This window comes from Doryrhamphus excisus, linkage group LG21 (assembly GCF_037039965.1).
Source record: "Doryrhamphus excisus strain RoL-2023G ecotype Guam linkage group LG21, RoL_Dexc_Guam_v1.1, whole genome shotgun sequence".
Classification (NCBI taxonomy): domain Eukaryota; kingdom Metazoa; phylum Chordata; class Actinopteri; order Syngnathiformes; family Syngnathidae; genus Doryrhamphus; species Doryrhamphus excisus.
This window is the reverse complement of record NC_136377.1, coordinates 2801411-2825898: the sequence shown is the minus strand read 5'-3', so window position 1 is coordinate 2825898 and position 24488 is coordinate 2801411. Positions and strand designations below refer to the sequence as shown.

The 24488-nt window shown below is 41.7% G+C and overlaps 1 protein-coding gene and 2 long non-coding RNA genes across 4 annotated transcripts; all 3 read left to right on the top strand.

Moving 5' to 3' along the window:
• Window positions 1-3789: 3789 nt before the first annotated feature.
• LOC144894559 (uncharacterized) lies at window positions 3790-5517 on the top strand. The gene is made up of 3 exons (XR_013625185.1): window positions 3790-4222; window positions 4640-4665; window positions 4838-5517. It is a non-coding gene; the product is annotated as an uncharacterized LOC144894559 (long non-coding RNA).
• A 480-nt stretch (window positions 5518-5997) lies between these two features.
• LOC144894560 (uncharacterized) lies at window positions 5998-15039 on the top strand. Its single transcript, XR_013625186.1, has 3 exons — window positions 5998-6836; window positions 8595-8627; window positions 14973-15039. It is a non-coding gene; the product is annotated as an uncharacterized LOC144894560 (long non-coding RNA).
• A 535-nt stretch (window positions 15040-15574) lies between these two features.
• samsn1b (SAM domain, SH3 domain and nuclear localisation signals 1b) lies at window positions 15575-23314 on the top strand. Of its 2 annotated transcripts, XM_058086982.2 has the most exons (11): window positions 15575-15681; window positions 16251-16382; window positions 17553-17688; window positions 17761-18119; window positions 18244-18321; window positions 18393-18485; window positions 19434-19569; window positions 21099-21250; window positions 21554-21757; window positions 21839-21989; window positions 23214-23314. In XM_058086982.2, the coding sequence occupies exons 1-11, from the start codon at window positions 15658-15660 to the stop codon at window positions 23291-23293; spliced, it is 1545 nt and encodes a 514-aa protein (XP_057942965.2). In that variant the 5' UTR covers window positions 15575-15657; the 3' UTR covers window positions 23294-23314. The 2 variants fall into 2 exon arrangements, with proteins under 2 accessions (XP_057942965.2, XP_078643942.1); XM_078787816.1 differs by lacking the exon at window positions 23214-23314 and having other exon boundaries at window positions 21839-22414.
• Window positions 23315-24488: the final 1174 nt, after the last annotated feature.

Genomic DNA, 24488 nt, shown 5'->3' with positions numbered 1-24488 from the left:
ACTTCCACCAGACACTCCAGATCCACTGCAGAGTGTATGGCTGAATCCCAATTCCCAATTCAGTGGGTTATCCATGTTCAAACTCCATCTACCCGTTCGTTTCATGTCTGGTCCCTGACCACACATGCTTTGAGAGCTGTACACCCCTAAGCACTTACTCCTTTACCCCTTGATTTGAGGAGAATTTGGACACCACTACACTTGTGTGGACGAGGCCTCATTAGCGCCGTTGTTTGCCCGGGACAAAATGGCAACCATAAGTGAAAGTGCAGGTGAATTATGGCAAGGTGAAGGAGAGCAATACAGCAGAGGTGGCAAATAATTTGTGGCACAGTGTAATAATGAAGTTTATGGAGGCCCTGATGACCGAGAGCAGGGGGTTTAAATCTTTAAGGGGTGAAAACAGCCTTAAGTGCAGCGTCATTGATTTGTTTGTATGACTGCTGGTGGTAATGGAGAATTCAGGGGTCCTGCAATGACTGATAGAAAAGGTTCTCCAGTCAAAGCTAAGATGAAGGCTCCTTCCGAGTTGCCTCCTGGGCTTCGGAACTCAAAGGTTTCTGTTTGATATCCCTTGCAGGTAAAAAGAAATTACTATTGATAATAATAATAGTGACGATTCGAGACATCTATACATCTTTCCCCTACGCCATTTATAGAAAATGATTCCTAAGAATACCAATGTCACCACTAAAGACCGATTATTAGATAAGGAAAAATGAAACAATGAAAACAGTCTGACACAAAATTAAAACAGGAGAGCACGTCAGAATGGCAGGTTAAATCTTCGGGAACATTAGCATGATGTATGATTCCACTGGACGTAGGGCACTAAATGAATAGGTTTGTAGAGTCTATTAATGACCGTCTATTCTAGACCTTTTCCTCTATTATCGGAAATGCCGTGCGCCATCCATAACTCGGCTGATTCCAATCTTTTAAAGCATGTTCCCATCCCATCTTTTCTTCAACATGGCAATGGGCTCAATGCTACAAATCTTGTTTTTTGTTTTTTTTTTAAATCCAGATTACCTCGTCCCATCACTGTATCTGTAGAACATATGAAGAGGATTAATAGCTACAATGGCCTCCGAGACAGGTTTGTGTCAAACAAAATTATCTGAGCGACCTTAATCTCTGTAGTTGTGCTTGAAGGTGATTTTTTTTTCCCAAGCTGTGCACCACTAACACCACTAATAGACTAATATAGCATATAGTTTGACGATGCTGATTGGTGTTTATATGCAATGTCTCCTCTAGGGCGTACGATCAGAGAGGTCACACGGCTTGGGACATTTATTGGCCTATTCATTAAAAGGTGCAACGGGACACAAGTCGAGGCTTCGCGTCTCCACTTTCCAAAGCAACTCACTAGCACAGAGATCATTTGCAACCAGACAAGCCTTTTGTAACAGCAAATAAAACAATATTGATTTTTTTGCTAGTGGCAATGGGTCTGTGCATCCTATTGATTAGGATTAAGCACTTATCACTCTCCAGACCCGGAGTTTGCCAATGTTAAGCACAGGTCTCAGGTCTTAATTACGACACTGGCCTTTACATGGCTCCTTGCCTAATGACACTCAAGCAGCATCGCTGTTTTTGACCTTTTCTAGCGGGCCAAGCTAAAAAAAAAAAATCCCGACCTGACCACAATAAGTGAATTTTGTGTGATGTTCAGTTGTCCATTCATTTGTCATTTGTTTTTTTTCTGCATGTAAAACTATACATTATTTTCTATGGTAAAACATTCCTTGGTTAGAGTCCGTTTTGGTTTGAGTCGGATTAAAAAGATGCTAACCAAGACACCACTGTATTATGTTTAAAATGTGTTTGCTGAATATGTTAATATATTGGTTAATATATTTAAGTCCATACAAAATCTTTGTAATTATTCATACTGGTGTATTCAAATCGAGTGAAAGTGATGGTCTGATTATGTCCAGGCTACCAGTATGGTTCTAAATGGAGTGATTACATTGAAAAATGCCATTGTATTACGAAAACCGTCCTGGTCAACACCCAAGGAATGACGGATCGTTTTTGTTTTTGACCGTTTCTAGCGGCCAGGCAGAAATATTTTATTTTTTTTTTTTAACTTTTTGTATTGCAAGACTGACCTCCAACGTACAGGTTGGGCTCACATGTTCTCTTCTCAGTCACCTTCCGACACGCAATTGTAATTATTATAATAATAATAATAATACTTGTTGTACGGCAAGCTCTCTGCATTCTGAACCTGTAAGACTTGGACACTGAAACCTTCATAAAGTCTACAATTGTGTAAAACCACGACTGAACACATCCAAGTTGTCAATACTAACGTCAATGTGACAGTGATCACTAGGAGAATACATTTTTCTCAATTGTCCCAAAACATTTGTCTTCTCTTTATGAGGATTTCTAACACAGCACTCCCCTATGTACCAGGGATCTCGGTCATAGATTAACACGCTAAAAGAGAAGGTTTTGCTGTCAATCGTTGAATCTTGGTACGAGGTCAATCAATGGTTCCTCTCCCTGCTCTCCCTCACTTGTTCCCTCTCTTTTCACTGATCTTCTCAGATCAGTGGAGGAGGGAAAAAAAAATCAATGAAGTAAAGTAATCAGTTGGCGGAAGATACAACAAAGGCCCGAGGCCCGCCCAGCTACCTGAGCTCCATTTCACGCATCAGCAGCCACAACACGAACACCCAGGGTTTGCCTCGACTCCCACCTTAAACAACACCCCACGCCCCTTGGTGACCTATTCCTAGTCAGATGAAGCTCCCAGATTGCACTGCAGTATGCTACACTGTCTACTGCAGGGGTGCATCCACTGTACCATACTGTTTATTTGTTGATTTTGGGCTGTACTTAAGAAATTAACCAATGAACGGATTTTTAAAAATTCACCTACTCACGGCTCAGAACAACTTTTACTGCAATTCGCTTTTGATTGAGCTTTTATTGGTGTCAGAGTGTTCCTCCGGCGATGACTTCATAGAGGACGAGCAGAACAGTTGCATGATTATCATTTTTATATTTTAAGTTTAGAGTGCTAATGAGTGCAGTCTGGCTGACTTAGCTTTGGGACTGGAATTTAGAAGGTTCCAGATCTGCTGACTTGACCTAGGCTAACCCTCCAGAGTACTTATCACATATAGATTAAAACATGTCATTGGCATGAAGGAACACAGTGCATTTTTTTTTTGGGGGGGGGGGGGTGGTTCAAATTGCTTACAGTGGACACAAGCAATGTATAACATATTTAAGCAGAACATGGTAATGGTTTTATTTCATTTGAACATGCATCAGATTACAATTGAATGCATCACATAATCAGTTCACAGTTCCACATGTCCAAAAGGAGTAGGAAGAAGCAAAGCTTATTGAATCCTACCCCTCCATCTGGTACTTTTACAATCAGTAACTGTTACATTTGTTCACTTCCTGCTTTCCTGCTATATATTTTTTTTATTTAATTACATTTTTTAATTGATTTTAGTAATTTTAATTTTTAATTTGATTTTTTTTTGTCACGTACCGAAGTACGTTTACAATCAGTAACTGTTACATTTGTTCACTTCCTGCTTTCCTAATATAGTTTTAAAGTTTTTTTTTTTTTAATTTTCAATGTTTTAATTTAATTTAATTTTTAATTTAATTTTTGTACGAGGTGATATGACCATACAATGCCATAATGGGTACCATAGTAACTGTCAATATAGTGATATATATAGCTCATCATGACTAGTTCAAGACTCTTAATCCTTGTATTTAGCAAACATCAACTGCTTGTATTGTTCCTTGAATTCATATTCGTATTAATTCGTATTCCTAACATGTATTTTAATGCAGTACATAAGTCTGAAAAGTTGGAACTGTCGGGTATGGCTTGTTCTCACAGATGTTTTTACGGTTTAAACTGAAACTATATTGATAGTTAGACAGAACATTGTGTTCTGTAACTGGAACATTATCTTCTGTAAGATAATGCTTCCATCATGCCACAATTGTGAGTACTGGATATGGTATATACAGTCTATTTTGCATACACTCTTGTGTGACAATGGATATTTAACATTCATTTTCAGCTGATTGACATTATGGTTCAACACTCTGCCCAGACATGCTCGAGCCCAGCCGAGCTTTTCTCAGACGTTTCCCCGTCAGCGTGCGCCCTGCCCCTGCAAGAACATGGCCGCTGTCAAGGCACAGTAACGTTAAGAAGGGCAGATAAGTGTGTCGCAAGCTGTTGAGTTTTCCTTTAGCTTATAGGCAGAACATGTTCCTGAGTGGCACGGGGTCACCCTGATCTCTGATGACTCCCATCCTCCTCCCCTCTTTTCCCTTTCCTTGTCTGTGTGTGTGTTTTGTGATGTTATCTTTTCACTCTCCTCCCACTCACTGCTGTTCCCTGAAGCTGTCTCAGGGATGAACGCCTCATTGTTTTTGTCCTAGCCGTGCTTTCTAAATCTGCACCACTGGATGAGGATGCGGAAGCTTCATCCTCTAGTTGACCTTTCTTTAAAAGACTGCGGGTTGTCTTTTTGCAGTTACACAGTTCTCTTTATTCCAAGTCTTTTATGTCTCTTGATACATGCTTGTCGCTGTTCATATGCTCCATATCTTGACATGTGTTCTGTTTTGTTTGTAGACTGGGCCCCGAATCAAGAGGCAGAGGTAGGGGAAATTTGCCGGATAATAACAACAACAATCATGTTTGTGTTACCGCATCTAACACTACATACTATGGCAATTTTATCCCAAAAGTATAAACTTTTTTTGTGATAATGGTTTTCCAGCTGCTTTCCATCCGTTTCTCCCATGACGGGTCTGTTTGTTTTCTATTCAGATCATGCAGGCTCCTGGATTTCACACAAATCAAGTGCACCTTCAGATGTCGTTTCTCCACAGGGGGCAGAGTGATGGAGGAGAACAGGCGGCGCCTCCTCATGAGGCGCTCCACAATTGATGTGCCCTTTTGGCGCTGGAGAGGGTGACCTTAAAAAAAAAAAAAAATTCAGAAACACTCTGCGACCGTCCACCGCTGATCAGTCTCAATTCGTCACTCAGCCTCCCTCAATGCTATTCAGACTCTGGAAACTGTCAAAAAACCCAAGTGCTCTTGGGTTTAAATTCTTGATGTGCATGGGCAAGGTAGATGCCACAGAGCTCTGCAGGCAGATAAAGTGCCGTTCGTTGAATATTGAGATAATGTCTAGTGCATAACTACATTAGAGTCAGATCGTGAGACAGCCCTGATGGAGACAGAAAGCTATTAGTGAGGTATGAAGTAGCAGACACCGCCGGAATTTCAAATGTAGCGGCAGCATCTGACAAGCCAGCGGTATCTGATATCCCCGTTTATATATTTTTTTAGGCTCTGCAGAGAGAGATAATTATTAAAAACAATAAACACCTGCTTAGGTGGTTGGTTTGTGTATTACTAAACCGGATTACAGACGGTCCTCGGGTTACACCGGTCCGACTTTTGCCATTTGGTAGCTTTGTACGCACACCCATACGTAATGATTGAACTACTTCATCTTTAGTTTAGAAAAAAAAAATTGATGGGTTAGACAATATGTGCACTATGAGATCATTTATTAGATGTAAAGTGTGTTATAAATTGAATTTATTATAATTATTATTCATTCATTCATTTTCTACCGCTTTTCTTTGCGGGGGGTGCTGGAGCCTATCCCAGCTGTCTTCGGGCGAGAAGCGAGGTACACCCTGGACTGGTGGCCAGCCAATCACAGGGCACATATAGACAAACAACCATTCACACTCACATTCATACCTATGGACAATTTGGAGTCGCCAATTAACCTAGCATGTTGTGGGAGGAAACCGGAGTACCCGGAGAAAACCCACGGGGAGAACATGCAGGGTGGAATTGAACCTCGGTCTCCTAGCTTTGAGGTCTGCGCATTAACCACTAGTCCACCGTGCAGCCATTATTATTATCATTGTTATTATTATGTGCTTGTGTCCCTTTTTCCAGGAGCACTTTGTAAACAACAGACCACATCAAATAACGAAATTGATAATACTTTGGAAAGAACGGGCGGGCCGTATTCAAACACTTAGCGGGCCGGATGTGGCCCCCGGGCCGTAGTTTGCCCACCCCTGGTTTAGAACAACACACTTATGGTCTTAGCCGTTCAACTGTGACATTTATCATGAAGGATTAAGATAATGTCATTGACCGTGTAAAAGGATCTGCTCCTATGAAAGTGACAGTGATAACTAAAGCAATGTCGTAGCCATATTGTGGCGATGGAAAGGTTGCTTGTGGTCTGGCGAGAATAGCATAATCAACACAGATCAGCTTCCCTTACGTCCATGCTGGAAGTGATCCCGCACCCTCCACCTCAGCGCCATCGCTTCTACTTCCCTCCTGCGATAAATCACAGGGATAAAAGATATTTAGTGTTTTTATTACTGTATTTGATGTCCTTCATGTGTTCTGTTTGAGCGACTTAGGAGTTCAGTTCCGATACAGATGTGAGAACGGACCTTGGACCACCTGTATGTAAATCACCGCCATTGATTTCCGTGAAACTGAAAATCTTTTCCCTCTCAATAAGTCATATTATGTGCTTCATAACCACCTTGACACCTCATATGCCTTCATATTATTTTTCCGCATAATACACTTTTACATAATATCAAAATGTGAATATGAATGTTTATCTTTGTCTGCAATCATTTGCATTGATATGCAGACCACAATCTTCCTCCCCCTCCCCAGGTCTGTGCTCTAAAGAGGGCCTTTCTCGTTCCCTGTATGGCCTTGGTGTTTGATCTTGTCATCACTGGATTTCACGTTGGCTGACCTTGGGAAGGTAAATGCACAAAAAAGTGCTTCAATTACTCTGACCACAGAAAAACTGGGGGAGTTCAGGAAGTCTGCCTGAAAACCTTGAAATGGGCTGAACTCCTTTATGGTTTAGGTCTTGTTCACATGGAAACCAAACCAAAATCAACAAAGGTTTCTCTTTAATCTGAAAGGGTTCTTCAGTTCTATGGTTTTAAGGTGTGGAGTGAGACCATCCTTGGGGGAGACATGTAAGGACACTGTAGTAAGGAAGCAATAAGTTTACAATAATGTCTTTTATAGGTATGAAGTGAGACAATCCTTGGGGGAGACATGTAAGGACATTGTAGTAAGGAAGCAATAAGTTTACAATAATGTCTTTTAGGTGTGGCGTGAGACAATCCTTGGGGGAAGACATGTAAGGAAGCAATAAGTTTACAATAATGTCTTTTAGGTATGGAGTGAGACAATACTTAGGGGAGACATGTAAGGACATTGTAGTAAGGAAGCAATACGTTTACAATAATGTCTTTTCTATGTGTGTAGTGAGACAATCCTTGGGGGAGACATGTAAGGACATTGTACTAAGGAAGCAATAAGTTTACAATCATGTCTTTTTTAGGTGTGGAGTGAGAATCCTTGGGGGAGACATGTAAGGACATTGTAGTAAGGAAACTAAGTGTACAATAGTGTCTTTTTTAGGTGTGGAGTGAGACAATCCTTAGGGAGACATGTAAGGACATTGTAGTAAGGAAACAATAAGTTTACAATAATGTCTTTTTTAGGTGTGGAGTGAGACAACCCTTGGGGGAGACATGTAAGGACATTGTAGTAAGGGAGCAATAAGTTTACAATAATATCTTTTTTAGTTGTGGAGTGAGACAATCCTTGGGGGAGACATGTAAGGACATCGTAGTAAGGAAGCAATAAGTTTAAAATAATGTCTTTTTTCAGTGTGGAGTGAGACAATCTTTGGGGGATAGATGTCACTCCATAGTCTACCAACTAGACTACTTAAGTTTCAAAATTCTAGGCGTGGAGTGAGATCATCTTTGGGTTTATCTTTTGCGTACAGACTACGCTACTTAAATTCTACCATTTTTGCTGTGGTGTGAGATTACAACAAGTCGCCTGCAAAGATTGTCTTACGCCGCAAACTAAAACTTTAGGTGTGGATTGATGCAGTCTTTGGGGGAAGAGATGTTGCAGCATTGTTGCAAGAAGACTACTAAGAAGCTTATTTGGATTAGAAGTGAAAACTGTCTCACTCCACTTTAAAATTGAATTTAAAGACTTGAACTGACCAAAGATTGTCTCATTCAACAAGGAAAGTGGTCATTAGTCACCAGGGACTAATTGTTATGCAGAATGGTCGTTGACCCAGGCAGGGGGGCACACCCACCAGGGAGACCTTAAATTTTAGAATTGGAGAATCCATTTGGACGGAAGGTTAAACATCTTCAATGACACCAAAACTTCTTCTGGTCCAATTAATAATAATTATTAATTAAGTCCTAACTCCAAATAATTCATTTTGCATCACGTAAGCCTGCAGTGTTGTCAACGCCAGAGCACGGTGACATCATTTTACCAAAGCAGTGTATCTGTAATACCCGCCCCATCAAGACAGCAGACACCCATGCGTAGTCCCTATTGTCCCTCAACCTGCACGTCTACGACCCTGTCATCTTGTCCTCCTCACCCCCTTTCTCCCCGACTCATTACTCTCAGACTATCTGCCACCATCCCCCCCACCTGTTATCTCATTCTGCCTCCTTCCCTGCAGCTTTCTCCTGACGATGTCAAGCTCGGCCGCGTGGTGAGTAATTCTCCTCATGATCCTCCTGACCTTTTACTGCACCTGAAGGAAAGAAGGGTATTTGGGCCTCACCGGTGTAACTCCTCATCGCCTGTGACGGCTGCTGGCAGTTCAGCCGGGACCTGAACTGGGAAGGAGGAGTCTCGGGGGTGTGTGTGTGTTGGGGATGTATAGAGGTTGCGGGGGTTGCTTTTAAGGGCACCGAGAGTGTCATGGCTGACCCCCAGGTGGCTTACAGGCTGACAGAACTGCTATTTGTTGCCTGATACACGGATGAGGAAGGTGTCGGGGGGGGGGGGGGGGGGGGGGCATTACCGCGGCACGACCTGCCCTCTTGGCCTCTCAATGCACTCCGCCTTTATCAACAGCCGCCATCCTAACATTGAACAACATGTGACGTAGTATATCACAGCCATGTTGTTCACAAGCGTCGGAGTAGCTGTGCCGTTGAGAGATGTCCCATGAGATCAGGTTCTGACTTCCCAGCCGTTTTTCAAAATCCAACCTCCTCAGTAACGGCCATTTTGGACTATTGACTGATTTTTCAAGTCACACAGAATATTGTGCTTTTATGTTATATAAAGAAAGAAAGATTAGACTCATCTTGCATCAAAAATTTAGTAATCCGCAGTAGAACATACGTTTCAGGGAAATATCGGTTCCCAACAAAAAGGGGAAAAAACAGAAAACGGAGAAAAATTATGAAAAATTCATGAAAAATTATCTAATACCAGCACAAATAAGAATTAATTGAATGCCAAATAAGCCCCTCTACCTGCCCACATGCAAAACTTTAAATTATTAATATTTATTCAAATTTGTACAAATTACTGTTTACGCTGTACATTGTTGTTCATATTTGATGTCATCTATTTATTCTCCACATTATTATTATTATTTAATATTACACGTGAGCTTTCAACTACATTTCCTTGGCAGTTTCACAGCTGTGTTATTGTGCAATGACAATAAAGGAAGTCTTATCTATCTATCTAATGTTATATACAGTGAAGAAAATAAGTATTTGAACACCCTGCTATTTTGCTATTTCTCCCACTTAGAAATCATGGAGGGGTCTGAAATTTTCATCGTAGGTGCATGTCCACTGTGAGAGAGATAAACTAAAAAGAAAAATCCAGAAATCACAATGCATGATTTTTTAACAATTTATTTGTGTGATACAGCTGCTAATAAGTATTTGAACACCTGAGAAAATGAATGTTAATATTTGGTACAGTAGCCTTTGTTTGCTATTACAGAGGTCAAACGTTTCCTGTAGTTTTTCACCAGGTTTGCACACACTGCAGGAGGGATCTTGGCCCACTCCTCCACACAGATCTTCTCTAGATCAGTCAGGTTTCTGGGCTGTCGCTGAGAAACACGGAGTTTGAGCTCCCTCCAAAGATTTTCGATTGGGTTCAGGTCTGGAGACTGGCTGGGCCATGCTAGAACCTTGATATGCTTCTTACGGAGCCACTCCTTGGTTTTCCTGGCTGTGTGCTTCGGGTCGTTGTCGTGTTGGAAGACCCAGCCACGACCCATCTTCAATGCTCTGACAGAGGGAAGGAGGTTGTTCCCCAAAATCTCACAATACACGGCCCCAGTCATCCTCTCTTTAATGCAGTGCACTCGTCCTGTCCCATGTGCAGAAAAACACCCCCAAAGCATGATGCTACCACCCCCATGCTTCACAGTAGGGATGGTGTTCTTCGGATTGTACTCTTCATTCTTCTTCCTCCAAACACGCTTATTGGAATTATGACCAAAAAGTTCTATTTTGGTCTCATCTGACCATAAAACTTTCTCCCATGACTCCTCTGTATCATCCAAATGGTCATATGCAAACTTAAGACGGGCCTTGACATGTGCTGGTTTAAGCAGGGGAACCTTTCGTGCCATGCATGATTTCACATCATGACGTCTTAGTGTATTACCTACAGTAACCTTGGAAACGGTGGTCCCAGCTCTTTTCAGGTCATTGACCAAGTCCTGTCGTGTAGTTCTGGGCTGATTCCTCACCTTTCTTAGAATCATTGAGACCCCACGAGGTGATATCTTGCATGGGGCTCCACTCCGATTGAGATTGACCGTCATGTTTAGCTTCTTCCATTTTCTAATGATAGCTCCAACAGTGGACCTTTTTTCACCAAGCTGCTTGGTAATTGCTCCGTAGCCCTTTCCAGCCTTGTGGAGGTGTACAATTTTGTCTCTGGTGTCTTTGGACAGCTCTTTGGTCTTCGCCATGTTACAAGTTAAAGTCTTACTGATTGTATGGGGTGGACAGGTGTCTTTATGCAGCTAACGACCTCAAACAGGTGCATCTGATTCAGGATGATACATGGAGTGCAGGTGGACTTCTAATGGGCAGACTAACAGGTCTTTCAGGGTCAGAATTCTAGATGATACACAGGTGTTCAAATACTTATTTGCAGCTGTATCACACAAATAAATTGTTAAAAAATCATGCATTGTGATTTCTGGATTTTTCTTTTTAGTTTATCTCTCTCACAGTGGACATGCACCTACAATGAAAATTTCAGACCCCTCCATGATTTCTAAGTGGGAGAAATAGCAAAATAGCAGGGTGTTCAAATACTTATTTTCTTCACTGTAAACATGCCTAAAGAAAGATTGGACGCATCTTTCATCAGAAATTTAGTAATCCGCAGTAGAGTTTCAGGGAAATATCGGTTCCCAACAAAAACGGGAAAAAATAAATTTCAAGTAAATTTTCAATAAAAGCAACCTTTATCAGCGATGTGCGGTCAGGTCGGCAGGTGAGGCAAGTACCTCTTTATGAAAAATGATTTCATACCAGCACAAATAAGAATGAATTGAATGCAAAACAAGCGCCTCTACCTTCCCACACACACACACGGAAAACTTTAAATTCTTATTATTTATTCAAAATTATTTAAATTATTTGTACAAATTTACTGTTTACGCTGTACATTGTAGTTCATATTTGATGTCATCTATTTATTCTCCACATTATTATTATTATTTAATATTATATGGGAGCTTTCAACTACATTTTGTTGGCAATTTCACAGCTGTGTTATTGTGCAATGACAATAAAGGAAGTCTATATATATAAAAAATAAATAAAATAAATTTATAAATAAATAAATAAATTGGTATGCTTGGTGTGTGTGTGTATATATATATATATATATCAAGCATACCAATTTATGCTTGATGCAAAGTATTAATCTCCAGCTGTCACTGCCTCCGTACGACAGCTTTACACTTTCCCTTTAGTATTCTGTTTTAGACATCACTACATACAACTTAGCATAAGCAACCCTTCGCGCGTACGCAACCTTTTATAAATGAGAATCTGAAAGGGTTGGCGTGACACCGCTGACAAGTGACAGCCCCCTTTTCTTTCATTTGATTTATTTTTTATTTATTTAACTCGCACAAACGTTAGGAGTCCTACTTTTCCACACGTCTCCGTCGGTGCTTTGTAGAGATTTTTAATTGACATTACACAGAACAATGGAGCATGCTGAGGGACAGAAATGGGTCAGGAATGTTTTATCCGGTTTAGTTTTTGACAACACTTTCATTGCTTTTTATATTTATATAAAAGGAATATATATAAATATATATATACGGCTGTTCCTTAGATGAAGTGGTAGCTGTCTTTAAGCTTGACGTCATAACATAAAACCATTTTACAGTGAAAAAAAAACTGGGTGAAACTGTCAAATCTATGCATTCATGCATGCAGTTTAACATAAATCACCAGAAATACAGACCAAGATAATTAAATACTGCTTTTTTTTAATCGGTTACATTTACCAGATATGAAGGCGGAACAATCTACCCAGTAGTATTCCGTAATAAAAAAAAAAGTATGAATAATCATGAATATATACATGATTGATGTTCAAGGACCATATTCATTGAGAATCTTCTACGTGGTGTGTGTGTGTGTGTGTGTCCTTGAAAGTCTTCTGATGATAAATAGATAGGAAATGGAAGAAGAAACGTGGAAGCAATTAATTATAAATGTGAATATTGGTAAGAGGCTAAGCTCATTCAATTATTTTTCTGGAAGTTACTTTTATCCAGATGATTTTCCTCCATTAACATGTCCATCTTTGCTGCGTGTTATGAATAAACGTGACCGGTCGTACCCGTCTACATTTCCCCGACTGTCCGCCGGTGTGTGAGATACGGGGCGTTAACAGGTATGGTATCGGTACTCCGCCGCCATAAGTCATTGCGCGTTCACACCGTGCGTAATTAGCCACGTCGCTGCCGCAACAGCAGTGATGAAAGCGCAGCTAATGACCTCATGTCCAAATGTCAACAAGCAGTGAACACACCGCCATCTTCATGCAGCATCGCATACGAGTATAATCTGTCTTACCTTCCTCGTCTTTCTCACTTCCTATCCAACCTCCCAGTCTCTTTGTTCGCCATCCTAATCCCTTCTGCTTTGTGCTGACCTGGCAGAAAGGAAGCGCTAATAAAAGGTTAGCGGGGTCACCATACTCACATACCTGTGGGGGACGAGAGGAGAAGAGGTCATTCACTCCAAGGAGACAAACTCTTTCACTCGTACATGTCAAATGTTCAACAAAGGTCAACAGTTCACTGCCTTTGAGCTGACATTTGGTAGTTCTGGGGTCAAAGTTCAACACAAGAATTCAGCTTGGGTGCAGGGTTGGAGATGTTCATGGTCGAAAATGTTGGATGTCAGAGATGTTCATTTTCGGAGATATTTATGGCCAGAGATGTTCATAGTCAGAGATGCTTATGGTCAGTGATGCTGTTAGGAATGGAATATTTGTTTTAGAAAAAGGCACAGCAATGTGCTTATCTACCAGAGTGTGGTAAATATTCCATTCCTAACAATTTTCAACCTTAGATGTTCAATGTCAGATAAGCTCATGGTCATATATGTCCATAGCCATAGATGCTTATGGTCAGTGATGCTGTTAGGAATGGAATATTTGTTTTAGAAAAAGGCACAGCAATGTGCTTATCTACCAGAGTGTGGTAAATATTCCATTCCTAACAATTTTCAACCTTAGATGTTCAATATCAGATAAGCTCATGGTCATATATGTTCATAGCCATAGATGCGTATGGTCAGCGATGCTGTTAGGAATGGAATATTTGCCACTCTGTTTTAGACAAGGCATAGCAATGTGTTTAACTACCACAGAGGGGCAAATATTCCATGCCTAACAATGTTCAATACCAGAGATGGTCATGGATGCTGATAGGAATGGAATATTTGTTTTAGACCAGGCACAGCAATGTGCATATCTACCACAGTGTGGTAAGTATTCCATTCCTAACAATGTTCAACACCAGAGATGTTCATTGTCAGATAAGGTCATATGTATATGTTCATAGCAATTGATGCTGTTAGGAATGGAATATTTTCCACTCTGTTTTAGACAAGGCACGGCAATGTGCTTAACTACCACAGTGGAGCAAATATTCCATGCCTAACAATGTTGAGTCATGGATGCTGTTAGGAAGGGAATATTTCCCAGTCTGTACAGCAATGTGGTTTACAACCACAGAGTGGCAAATATTACATGCTTAACAATGTTCAACATCAGGGACGTTCAAAGTCAGAGATGCTTAAGGTCAGAGATTCACACATTTTCACGGTCAGAGATAATCCATGTCGAAGATGTTCAATGTCAGAGTTGTTTATGGTCAGAGATTCCACTCTCTATTCATTTGTATTCAGTGGCAGCAACAAGTAAATGATTTAGTAACATTTATATAGTATAATCATTATATAATATATAGACAAATGTGAATAATAGTGATTCATGAAGTCATTGACAATATATCCGTATACAAGACCTCATTTTTTTCAATATTTTTAATTCTTCTTAAATGTACTGGTTTCACTCATTTAAACAAACATGTATAACGTAGAGAGGAGCTAAAGCAGACAGGTGATCTCAATGGACAGGTGAGAATTCAAAGGGTTTATGCTGCCATCTGCAGGAGCAATGTGGAAAAGCAGAAAGAAAAAAAATGTAAGGGGGATTGCTGAGGTGTGCTTCTCAACTCTAGTCTGCCGTAGTTTGCTGGTGGGAAAAACAAGAATTTCCCTTATTTTTCTGGGAATGCCCCCTTGTTTTGTAACGCAGCTGTTGACGGGCAAACCACCCGGTTAATAAAAATCTGGGTTAAAAGGGGCAATACCTTTTTCTATGTGAACAGTAGATCTATTTTTTCATGAGTGGTTACCACCAGCAACTGGTGTAAATACACAAGTAATTGATACACATATGAAAATATCAATTTTTGACACATGGCCCACTCCACATATTACTAACACACTCTTCCTCTCCCCTTCAGTAATAGCAACAAGAAAACCAAACATGTCAGTCGGGACCAGGTACTGGAGGTGGACACACAGCAGTGACTCTCAGCTTTGAAGGTAAAGGTCCCTGCTGCAGCCTGGTGTTTAAGAAGGACAATCGTTCTTTCACCTCATGCTGGAACTCAGGACATCTGTGGAGGAAACACTTGTCAGAATGAGCGTGAGGTAACAATAGAAAATGAAAAAAACAGGATGTGGAAACTAACAGAGAGAATCATTTGGGATATTTTGCCAAACTGTAAAACAATTATGAATGTATCTAAATCTTGGTGCATGCATGTTTATTAGTTCACTTTTCACACTTTACGATGTTTTCCAAGTGGCAGTGCGCCAAAGAAAAGGAAAGCTGATACCGTGGGGGTGAACATGAACAAAGTTGGTGTCAAATTTTAACCTGATTTCTCGATGTTCGCCATTGTTCTAATAATTTCTGACGCACACCGGACAAAAGTTCTTCTGTACGTTTGTTTATTTATCTGGTCGTAACCGTTGGCCTTTGTTGGACAGCAATGGCTCACCGCAGCTATTGGATTATGCAGGGATTTTAAACTGGGATTAGGCCATCGGGGCTGCATGTGTGAGCCTTTACATGGCTGGGATGTGTGAGGGTGTGTGTGCGCCACAGCGTTCGGCCATGGTCGTTAGCAAGGACCTTCAAGCATGAACTTCTTTTGCTTCACACTGGTAAGATCCATGTTCTTCACTATGAAGTACATATGTAAATATTGGAATTATTACAGGACAGACGAGCCGCGACTCAGAGGAAACTGTTGATGTGACTTCTGTTGATGTTTCAGTGTTTGTACCGTGGTACCTCGGTGTTCGTACGCCTCTGTTTTCGTAGGATTGTCTTGATTTTGGGTACAACGTCTCGGTTATCGACAGTGCGCCTAACAAACTAGTCCGCTTGCCCGCTTTAGTCCCCAAAACAAAGCATCCATGTGTTAGTGACTCAGTGTCCGTGAAGAATAGGTAATAGGTTATTTCAGAGTTAGGACACTATAGACAGATCTCGACAAGGAAAGCAGGCATTTATGTTTGTTGCCAAGTTTCTTCACTTTATTTTTATTTTTTTAAAGGGCACTCATGGGTGTCCGAATACTCGCTCAATATAGTGACAAAACCAAGAACCCGATGCATGTGCGGGCCGCTACCAATATATAAATGTACGGCAAACACTGTGATTTAATTACAAGTAGTCGTAGTTGAGGCGATGAGTTGAATGTGTTTTAACTTCTTGCCTTTTCACCCAGGATGGCTCCACAGAGAGCATATATGAACCGCCCGACAGTCCATCAGTGAAGGACGTCTTACCCAAGCACCAGGGTAGTCCTCTTCTTAGGCGTGGACCTCAATGGACTTGCTCAGAGACTAACATTACTGATGTAAGTTGATGATGATTTATTATAGAAATCAGATGTCAAACACTGCTATTGGACAGCATGAGTATATTTATGAATACCATAAAGGACCAAGAACTTGAAGGTGGGATTCTCCAATTTTTCCATTGTGAGAGGGCATCCAACATTTTGTCCATTTTGTCCTGGCCGATCTCTGAGGAGACACAGGTAGTCCCTTTCGTCTCCTGTAATCCCGTGCCCACATTGACTGCGTGTGCCAAGCATGCACGTATATAGCATGCGTACGCTCATGCTGGTGCACGTGCAAGCGCATGTGTCAAGGCACGTGAGCGACCGTGACACCATTTTTTTTTTTAGTCTTTGCCGATCCAGCTGCATCTAATATCTATATTGGGAACTAAAAATACCACTTTGAGGTCTTTTATGTGATGATTTAATTGCGGCCGGGCGAGGTGAAGGCAACACGCAGGTGAACGTGGGCCGGATCAGAGCCGATTTAATCTGCTTTATAATCTTTATAAACCCTGGCTCGGCACTATTTCACACAATTAAGAAATCATAACAAGTTACTGACTAAGATAGATTATGTTGGGAATTTCTTATTGGTTCCAGACCCGACCGCATTCAGTGAATTTTCCGCAAAGTAGGATTCAACATCAATAAATGGCATACAGTAAAGTGTCGTTATATCGATATCGGTTATATCGATAGTACTGCTTATTACGATACTATTTTCATTTCCCGGCAAATTTCTAGTCTTTTATGATATAATTAGTTCCGATTAGTACGATACCCGGTTATTACGATAATCTGGTTACTACGATGCCCTTTTTTGTCGAGTGCATTATTGCCCACTTTTAATGCAGTTCGGCGCAGGATCGGATATATCGATAGTCCGGTTATATCGATATTTTTTCCGACTCCCGAGAATATTGATATAACGAGACTTTACTGTACTATATTCGTAGTAATGGCTTAGAAAAACCTGTTTTTTAAAATATTATTAAAGCCATGTAAACATGTTTCCATTCCTATTACCAATATCGTATACAGAATCAGAGAGGTTATAGGTTATAATCAATCAGGAAACAGCGATCATTCATTAATGCAGTGATGGCGTGATGTTCGAACTGAACCTTGACTGTGCTGGATATTTAACGTAAGAACACTGGACTCATATTTGTGATACCACAGGGTGGTAAAAGTGGAGACGACAAAGAAGAACAGATGCCTTCAACAGCAGGAAGACTAAAGTCGTTACACACTTGGCTGCAAGCAAAAAACGGACATCGGAATGTTCCCGGAAAAGGAAAGAACCAGTCTGCTCGGAGTGAGTATATTCCGACTACCGTTGTACCGTAACAATATCGCTGGAAGAATCCATCTAATGTACTCTTGACAGACTTGACAGACGTGTTAAGCACCAGCCAACCGGTGTTGACCTGCATCGGCCTTGGCAAGAGGACAGAGAAGAAGTCCTCTCCAAGTGACGAGCAGACGCAAAGTCAACAAGAAGTCAAAAGCCAACATGAAGACGTAACAAAGGACGGCGTTTGGACCCCGATCGACTGTTCTCGACCTTGGCCGCCCTTCCACCACACTTGCCGCCAGCCCGGTCATGACTTGAGGGTCTGCGCTGGCAACTTGTTGCCTCCTCGGGCAACAGAATGGGATCGTTTTGAGAGTTTGATTCGAGAACTGGACAGAAAAGAATCTCATCTTTCTTCCAGCGAAACGACCGACCAAACCACAGAAGTCAAAGTAAGGTTTCTCGACTGCATATGTACAAAATGGAGTACTCGTGGTATTTATGATGTGGACGTCGGAATAAGATGCATGATCAGGCTGAAATAATACACTGATAATCTCCGTTTTTACACAACAGTCGACCAAATCTGGAACATCGGGCACCCCCACGGAGTTGACCCCAGTCATGAAACTCAAACATAATACAGGATCTTTGGTACGTGAACATCACCCAGGAACGGAGGTCCTTCAAACTTTACCGTCTTACAGTGTGTTTGGTGTTTACAGCTGGAACCCAATGGGCTTCCTCCCAAACTGGGACAGAAGGAGGACGTACCAGAAGCCGAACCAACGCCCACTGAGACGCCAGTCGAACAAAAAGTATCAGCTGGGTTTTTTTTAATGTTTTTTTGGGGGGGGGATTTAAGTAATTAATGTGTCTTGACACAATGGGATGATTTAAAAAATGTTTTTGTGGAGCTAAAGACCTCCCTCAGGGTCACTTTTCATCTGTAATTCAGTATCCAATCGGATTTGAGGCGGCACGGCGGTCGCGTGGTTAGCGCGCAGACCTCACAGCTAGGAGGACCAGGGTTCAATTCCACCCTCGGCCATCTCTGTGCATGTTCTCCCCCGTGCATGTGTGGGTTTTCTCCAGGTACTCCGGTTTCCTCCCAAATTCCAAAAACATGCTAGGTTAATTAGCGACTCCAAATTGTCCATAGGTATGAATGTGAGTGTGAATGGTTGTTTGTCTATATGTGCCCTGTGATTGGCTGGCGACCAGTCTCTTGTCCGAAGACAGCTGGGATAGGCTCCAGCAACCCCCGCGACCCTCGTGAGGAAAAGCGGCAGAAAATGAATGAATTAATCGGATTTGAACGGGAATCTGGGATCGTTGGCTTCTGACCATTTCATAGTCGTGGTCATGGCATAGGCCGCAGAGTCCGAGAGCCATGTCAGCCTAGAGGAGATGAATGGCGGTTTACACAACTTGAAATGTATGGAGTACTTTGTACTGTAGTACCTCACTGGGATCCACTTCATTCATTCAAAAGGCTCAGAAAACGGAATTCATTTCCAGAAGGTCCATCCGCTGAGAGGTTATGTTCATAGCGTCTAAAATGAACCTACGAGTCAACAAACTGCATTATTGTGGAAGATGAGGATTAAACTCGCCGCACACCTCTTTAGGTCTTTGCTAAATAAAGCCACCCAACTCTTACAGGATTAAGTATTCGTCCTCCACATCCCAACATACGCTTTACGTGGTGACGACTCGATGCTTCATGTGAGACCTGACTCGGTGTGTTTTTTTTTTCATCGCAGGATGTCGACGACAAATCAACAGAAGCAGAAGAGAAGCGAGAGTTTGGTGTCAGGAAGAAAGTCGCGAAAGGACACAAGCTGTCCAGCACATCGCTGGAAAGCCTCTACAGCCTCAACAGCAGACAGAGCTCCTCAAGTAACATTCAGTCATTCATTCATTTTCTACCGCTTATCCTCACGAGGGTCGCGAGGGGTGCTGGAGCCTATCCCAGCTGGGGTACACTCTGGACCGGTCGCCAGTCAATCACAGGGCACATATAGACAAACAACCATTCACACTCACATTCATACCTATGGACAATTTGGAGTCGCCAATTAAGCGATGGCTAAAAATAAAAAATTCATTTCAAGAAATGCTGCAAATGTTTGACAGACAGTATGAGTGGCCTGCAAGAAAATACGTGTCACAAACGGCAATTCCACAACTTCACAGAGTGAACGATGATAGTGCAATATTTCCTTTAGTATATCATGATATGGTATCATAATTTTTGTATTACTATTAATATTAATATATTTTGTGGCCGTATTCAACCACAAAACAGTAATTCTTTCATTCATTTTCTACCACTTATTCTCACGCGGGTCACAGGGGGTGCTGGAGCCTATCCCAGCCGTCTTCGAACGAGAGGCGGGGTACACCCTGGACTGGTGGCCAGCCAATCACAGGGCACATATAGACAAACAACCATTCACACTCACATTCATACCTATGGACAATTTGGAGTCGCTAATTAACCTAGCATGTTTTTGGAATGTGGGAGGAAACCGGAGTACCCGGAGAAAACCCACGCATGCACGGGGAGAACATGCAAACTCCACACAGAGATGGCCGAGGGTGGGGAAAGACAAAATAAGAAGCCAAAAAGTTACCACTTCCACACAAAATAGGAGAACTCATTCATTCATTTTCTACCGCTTATCCTCACGAGGGTCGCAGGAGGTGCTGGAGCCTATCCCAGCTGTCTTCGAACGAGAGGCGGGGTACACCCCGGACTGGTGGCCAGCCAATCACAGGGCACATATAGACAAACAACCATTCACACTCACATTCATACCTATGGAAACTAATTTGGAGTCGCTAATTAACCTAGCATGTTTTTGGAATGTGGGAGGAAACCGGAGTACCCGGAGAAAACCCACGCATGCACAGGGAGAACATGCAAACTCCACACAGAGATGGCCGAGGGTGGGGAAAGACAAAATAAGAAGTTACCACTTCCACACAAAATAGGAGAATTCATTCATTCATTCATTCATTTTTTACCGCTTATCCTCACGAGGGTCGCTGGGGTTGCGGGGGGTGCCGGAGCCTATCCCAGCTGTCTTCGACCGAGAGACTGGTGGCCAGCCAATCACAGGGCACATATAGACAAACAACCATTCACACTCACATTCATACCTATGGAAACTAATTTGGAGTCGCTAATTAACCTAGCATGTTTTTGGAATGTGGGAAGAAACCGGAGTACCCATAGAAAACCCAGGCCGAGGGTGGGATTGAAATCAGGTCTCCTAGCTGTGAGGTCTGCGCGCTAACCACTTGACCGCCATGCAGCCCTGTTCGCACAACAAACACAGAAAACCCCAGTATTGATCCCCCCGTCCCTCGTCTAGATGCGCCAAAAACACTGACATCCTCGACTGTTGTGTGTCGTTGGCCAGGCGGCGTCACCAGCGGGTCGTTCTGTTCCAGTAACCGAGACAGTCTGAGGCTAGAGGACGAGGTCTTGTCCACGAGGCAGTTCTGTGGCCGAGCGAGGGTCCATACGGAGTTTGTGCCAAGTCCGTATGACAGCGAATCCCTCCAACTTAAGGTAAACAAGTACTGGCAGAACGGTCATTGGTAAATAAGAACTCATGGGTATTTGTAGAATAGCCTGGGGGGTCCCAGGTTGGAGGGGGGGCGCTACTTGTAAAATTTGGCAGGTCTTGAACAATTCTGCCAGTTACTGGTACAGATGCAGTAATTCATATTGTCAGGTACTCAATAATACTTCTACTTGGGGGGGGTGGAAAAAATTGCTGTCCCTCGGTGGGGAGCCTGACAGAAAACAACACAAAATCCCCGACGTGCAGTAATCCCAAAAAAGCAAAAATAAGTGGGTGTTGTTGTTCAGGTTGGAGACGTGATTGACATCATCCACAAGCCCCCCATGGGAATTTGGACCGGAATGTTGAACAACAAAATCGGCAACTTCAAGTTCATCTACGTGGATTTAACAGAGGCGGGCCCCGAGACGCACAACGAGGCGCAGAACCCCGTTTCAAGACAGAGATCTACATCCACCGTCCGTGAAGTGTTGAAGCGCCTCAGCTTGGAGGTACCCCCCCGACATCATGGACTTCTCACGCCAGATTGTTACCCAGCGTGAGCATTGAGACGTTCCGCATCGGCTTTGCAGGAATATTCAACGTCCCTTCAGCAGAACGGTTACCAGACGGTGGACGACTTGATGAGGTTGAGGGAGCATCACCTGACGAAGATGAACGTCTCCGACCCAGAACACAGGCGTCGCCTGCTGGCCGCCGTCGAGTCCTTGCGACAACTCTGCTGTGAGTAACGCTTGTGTAAAGCCTGACTGCGACGTTCGATTCTCGGATAAAACCTTCGGGCCTTCGATGCACGGGGATTTTTCACCTAAGGCACCGACAGGCCCAAAGTTCGGGGGGTGGATACGACTAGTTGGGTAGTGAGCGTCTGAGAATCAGACAACAGCCCCAAACCGTCATACTACCACCACCATATTTTACTGTTGCTATGATGTAATAGGACACACACCTGCCAACTACTACCATCATTATTCTTCTTCTGATTATTACTACTACTACTTAGTAGTACTAGTACTAGTAGTAGTAGTAGTAGGCTAGTATTAGCCTGCTTATTGGCTTGCTTATAAGACTGCTTTTGCTCTATTATTTAAAATTTGTCAGAGACTTTTTTTGTCAAAAAAAAAAACAATAAAAAATATCAAATTATTTAGGGGGTCTTAAGAACATTTTAGGCATTTAAAAAAAAAATAAGCTTGCTGATTAGCCGGCTTTTGCCCTATTATATAAAATTTGTTATTTTTTGATATTTTTTTGTAAAAAAAAATCAATAAAAAATAAAAAAAAATCAACAGTGAGCAATGATATAATAATCATTATATTATTAATTATTATTACTATCATCACTATTATTCTTCTGATTATTAGGCTAGTATTATCCTGCTTATTGGCTTGCTATTTGTCTGCTTTTGCCCTATTTTATGAAATTTGTCAGAGACTTTTTTTGTAAAAAAAAAACAAAAAAAAAATATCAAATTATTTATTTATTATTTACATTTTAGGGATTTTTTTAAATAAGCTTGCTTATTAGCCTGCTTTTGCCCTATTATATAAAAAAATTTTTGTAAAAAAAAATCAAAATTTTTACAATTTTTTTTTGTAAAAAAAAAATCTATAAAAAAAATCAATAGTGATCAATTATACAACAATAATTATTATATTATTAATTAGCCTATTATTATTACTGTCATCATTATTCTTTTTCTGATTATTACTACTAGTAGTAGGCGACTAGTAGTAGTAGTAGGCAAGTATTAGTCTGCTTATTGGCTTGCTTATTAGCCTGCCTATTACATAAAATTTGGCAGAGATTTTTTTTTGTAAAAAAAACAATAAAAAATCAATAAAAATATCACATTTTAGGGGGACCCTAAGCCCCCCTAAAATAGGCCTAATGACGCCACTGGGCGAGACACAACCAAATGCAACACACTCCTCGTCTCTCCTCAGCTAATTGTCACTTGGAGAAGGAGTCCAATGAAGAGGCAGAGACCCCCCCCCCCCCCCCCCCCCCCCCGGTGAGAACATGAAGGCGGACATGATGAACTGCCCCCAACCATCTGACAACGAGGTCACAGACCATCGTTCTCCCGGACACCTTCAACCTGCTGAGATGACGGCTTCATGACGCGACGGATGACTTTTTCAACTAGACAACGCTCATGTTGAGCTTTAAATATTCCGACTACATTAGCCCCCCCCCTCCCCCGCCCCCCGCCACACCCCCCAAAAGTCATTGATACGGACATAAAAATGGCCATCTTTGCCACACGGCTCAATCCTCCCATCTCCAGATTCTCCTGCTAGATTGAGGTTCTCCCCTTGATTTCAGCTCAACAGTTGCAATAAAAGTGACTGTTGGAATGATTAATATGAAATGTATAGGTATAATATATAGCCACTAATGAATAATAATAATAATAATAATCAAAAGATGTCACGGTGTAGCCTTTAGCCTGGTCGTCAGGCCTGCAGGCTAAATCATCCTCATCCTCATTTTAGCATCTCGTAGCATTTCAACTATGGTGCGTTCAAGGACCACAGAACAAACTGTGTAGACATAAATGTGTCAAAAACTTTTGGGCTATTTTCCTGTACTATCGCATATTTATGAATTATTACCGACTTATGGTGAATGAAATGTGTTTTCTGTGAAAAAGGACAAATATTTTCAGAGAAAACAAATAATTTTCCCAAAAATCTTAACGAAATAATAAATGTTGGCTTCAATGGAGCAACAATGGAGCTTATGGATGGAAAATGATGGATGGATTTCTGCTGCTTTTCTGAGTCTTTTGATCCTTGGATGCATGCTAGAATTCCAGGGGGCGGAGCTACCTGTGCACACCTGATTGCACTCAGCAACCAGGCCTTTATAAGCCGTGTGGGTTTGATTCCTTTGTCTTCGTTGTGGTTGTTACCTGTGTGTTATTGTGCTAATTAGTACCGTCTTTTTCGCTTGTATTACAACCTTGTATTGTAGTTACCTCGTACCTGTGCTATTTTGGTTATCTGCCCCCCCCCACCCCCCCACCCATGCAAAAGAACCTCCACAAGTCTCTTCATGATTTATTTTTATTATTTCAAATATAATTCTTTATCGCCATTCTGAATGGAAAGTATGCAAAAGAAGTCAAAAAATGCGTCTTTGCTCTTTTCTCCCATTTTTCCTTGTTTTTTTAATTTTCATTTTCCAAATATTTCAACTTGCTTCTTAAATAAAAT

Excerpts from the sequence above, each read along its gene's own strand:
- samsn1b (XM_058086982.2), top strand. The coding sequence starts at position 15,658 with ATGAACTTCTTTTGCTTCACACTG. Across the intron at positions 19,570-21,098 it reads CAGCAGACAGAGCTCCTCAA|GCGGCGTCACCAGCGGGTCG; the intron begins GTAACATTCAGT and ends GTCGTTGGCCAG. Across the intron at positions 21,990-23,213 it reads GTCCTTGCGACAACTCTGCT|CTAATTGTCACTTGGAGAAG; the intron begins GTGAGTAACGCT and ends GTCTCTCCTCAG.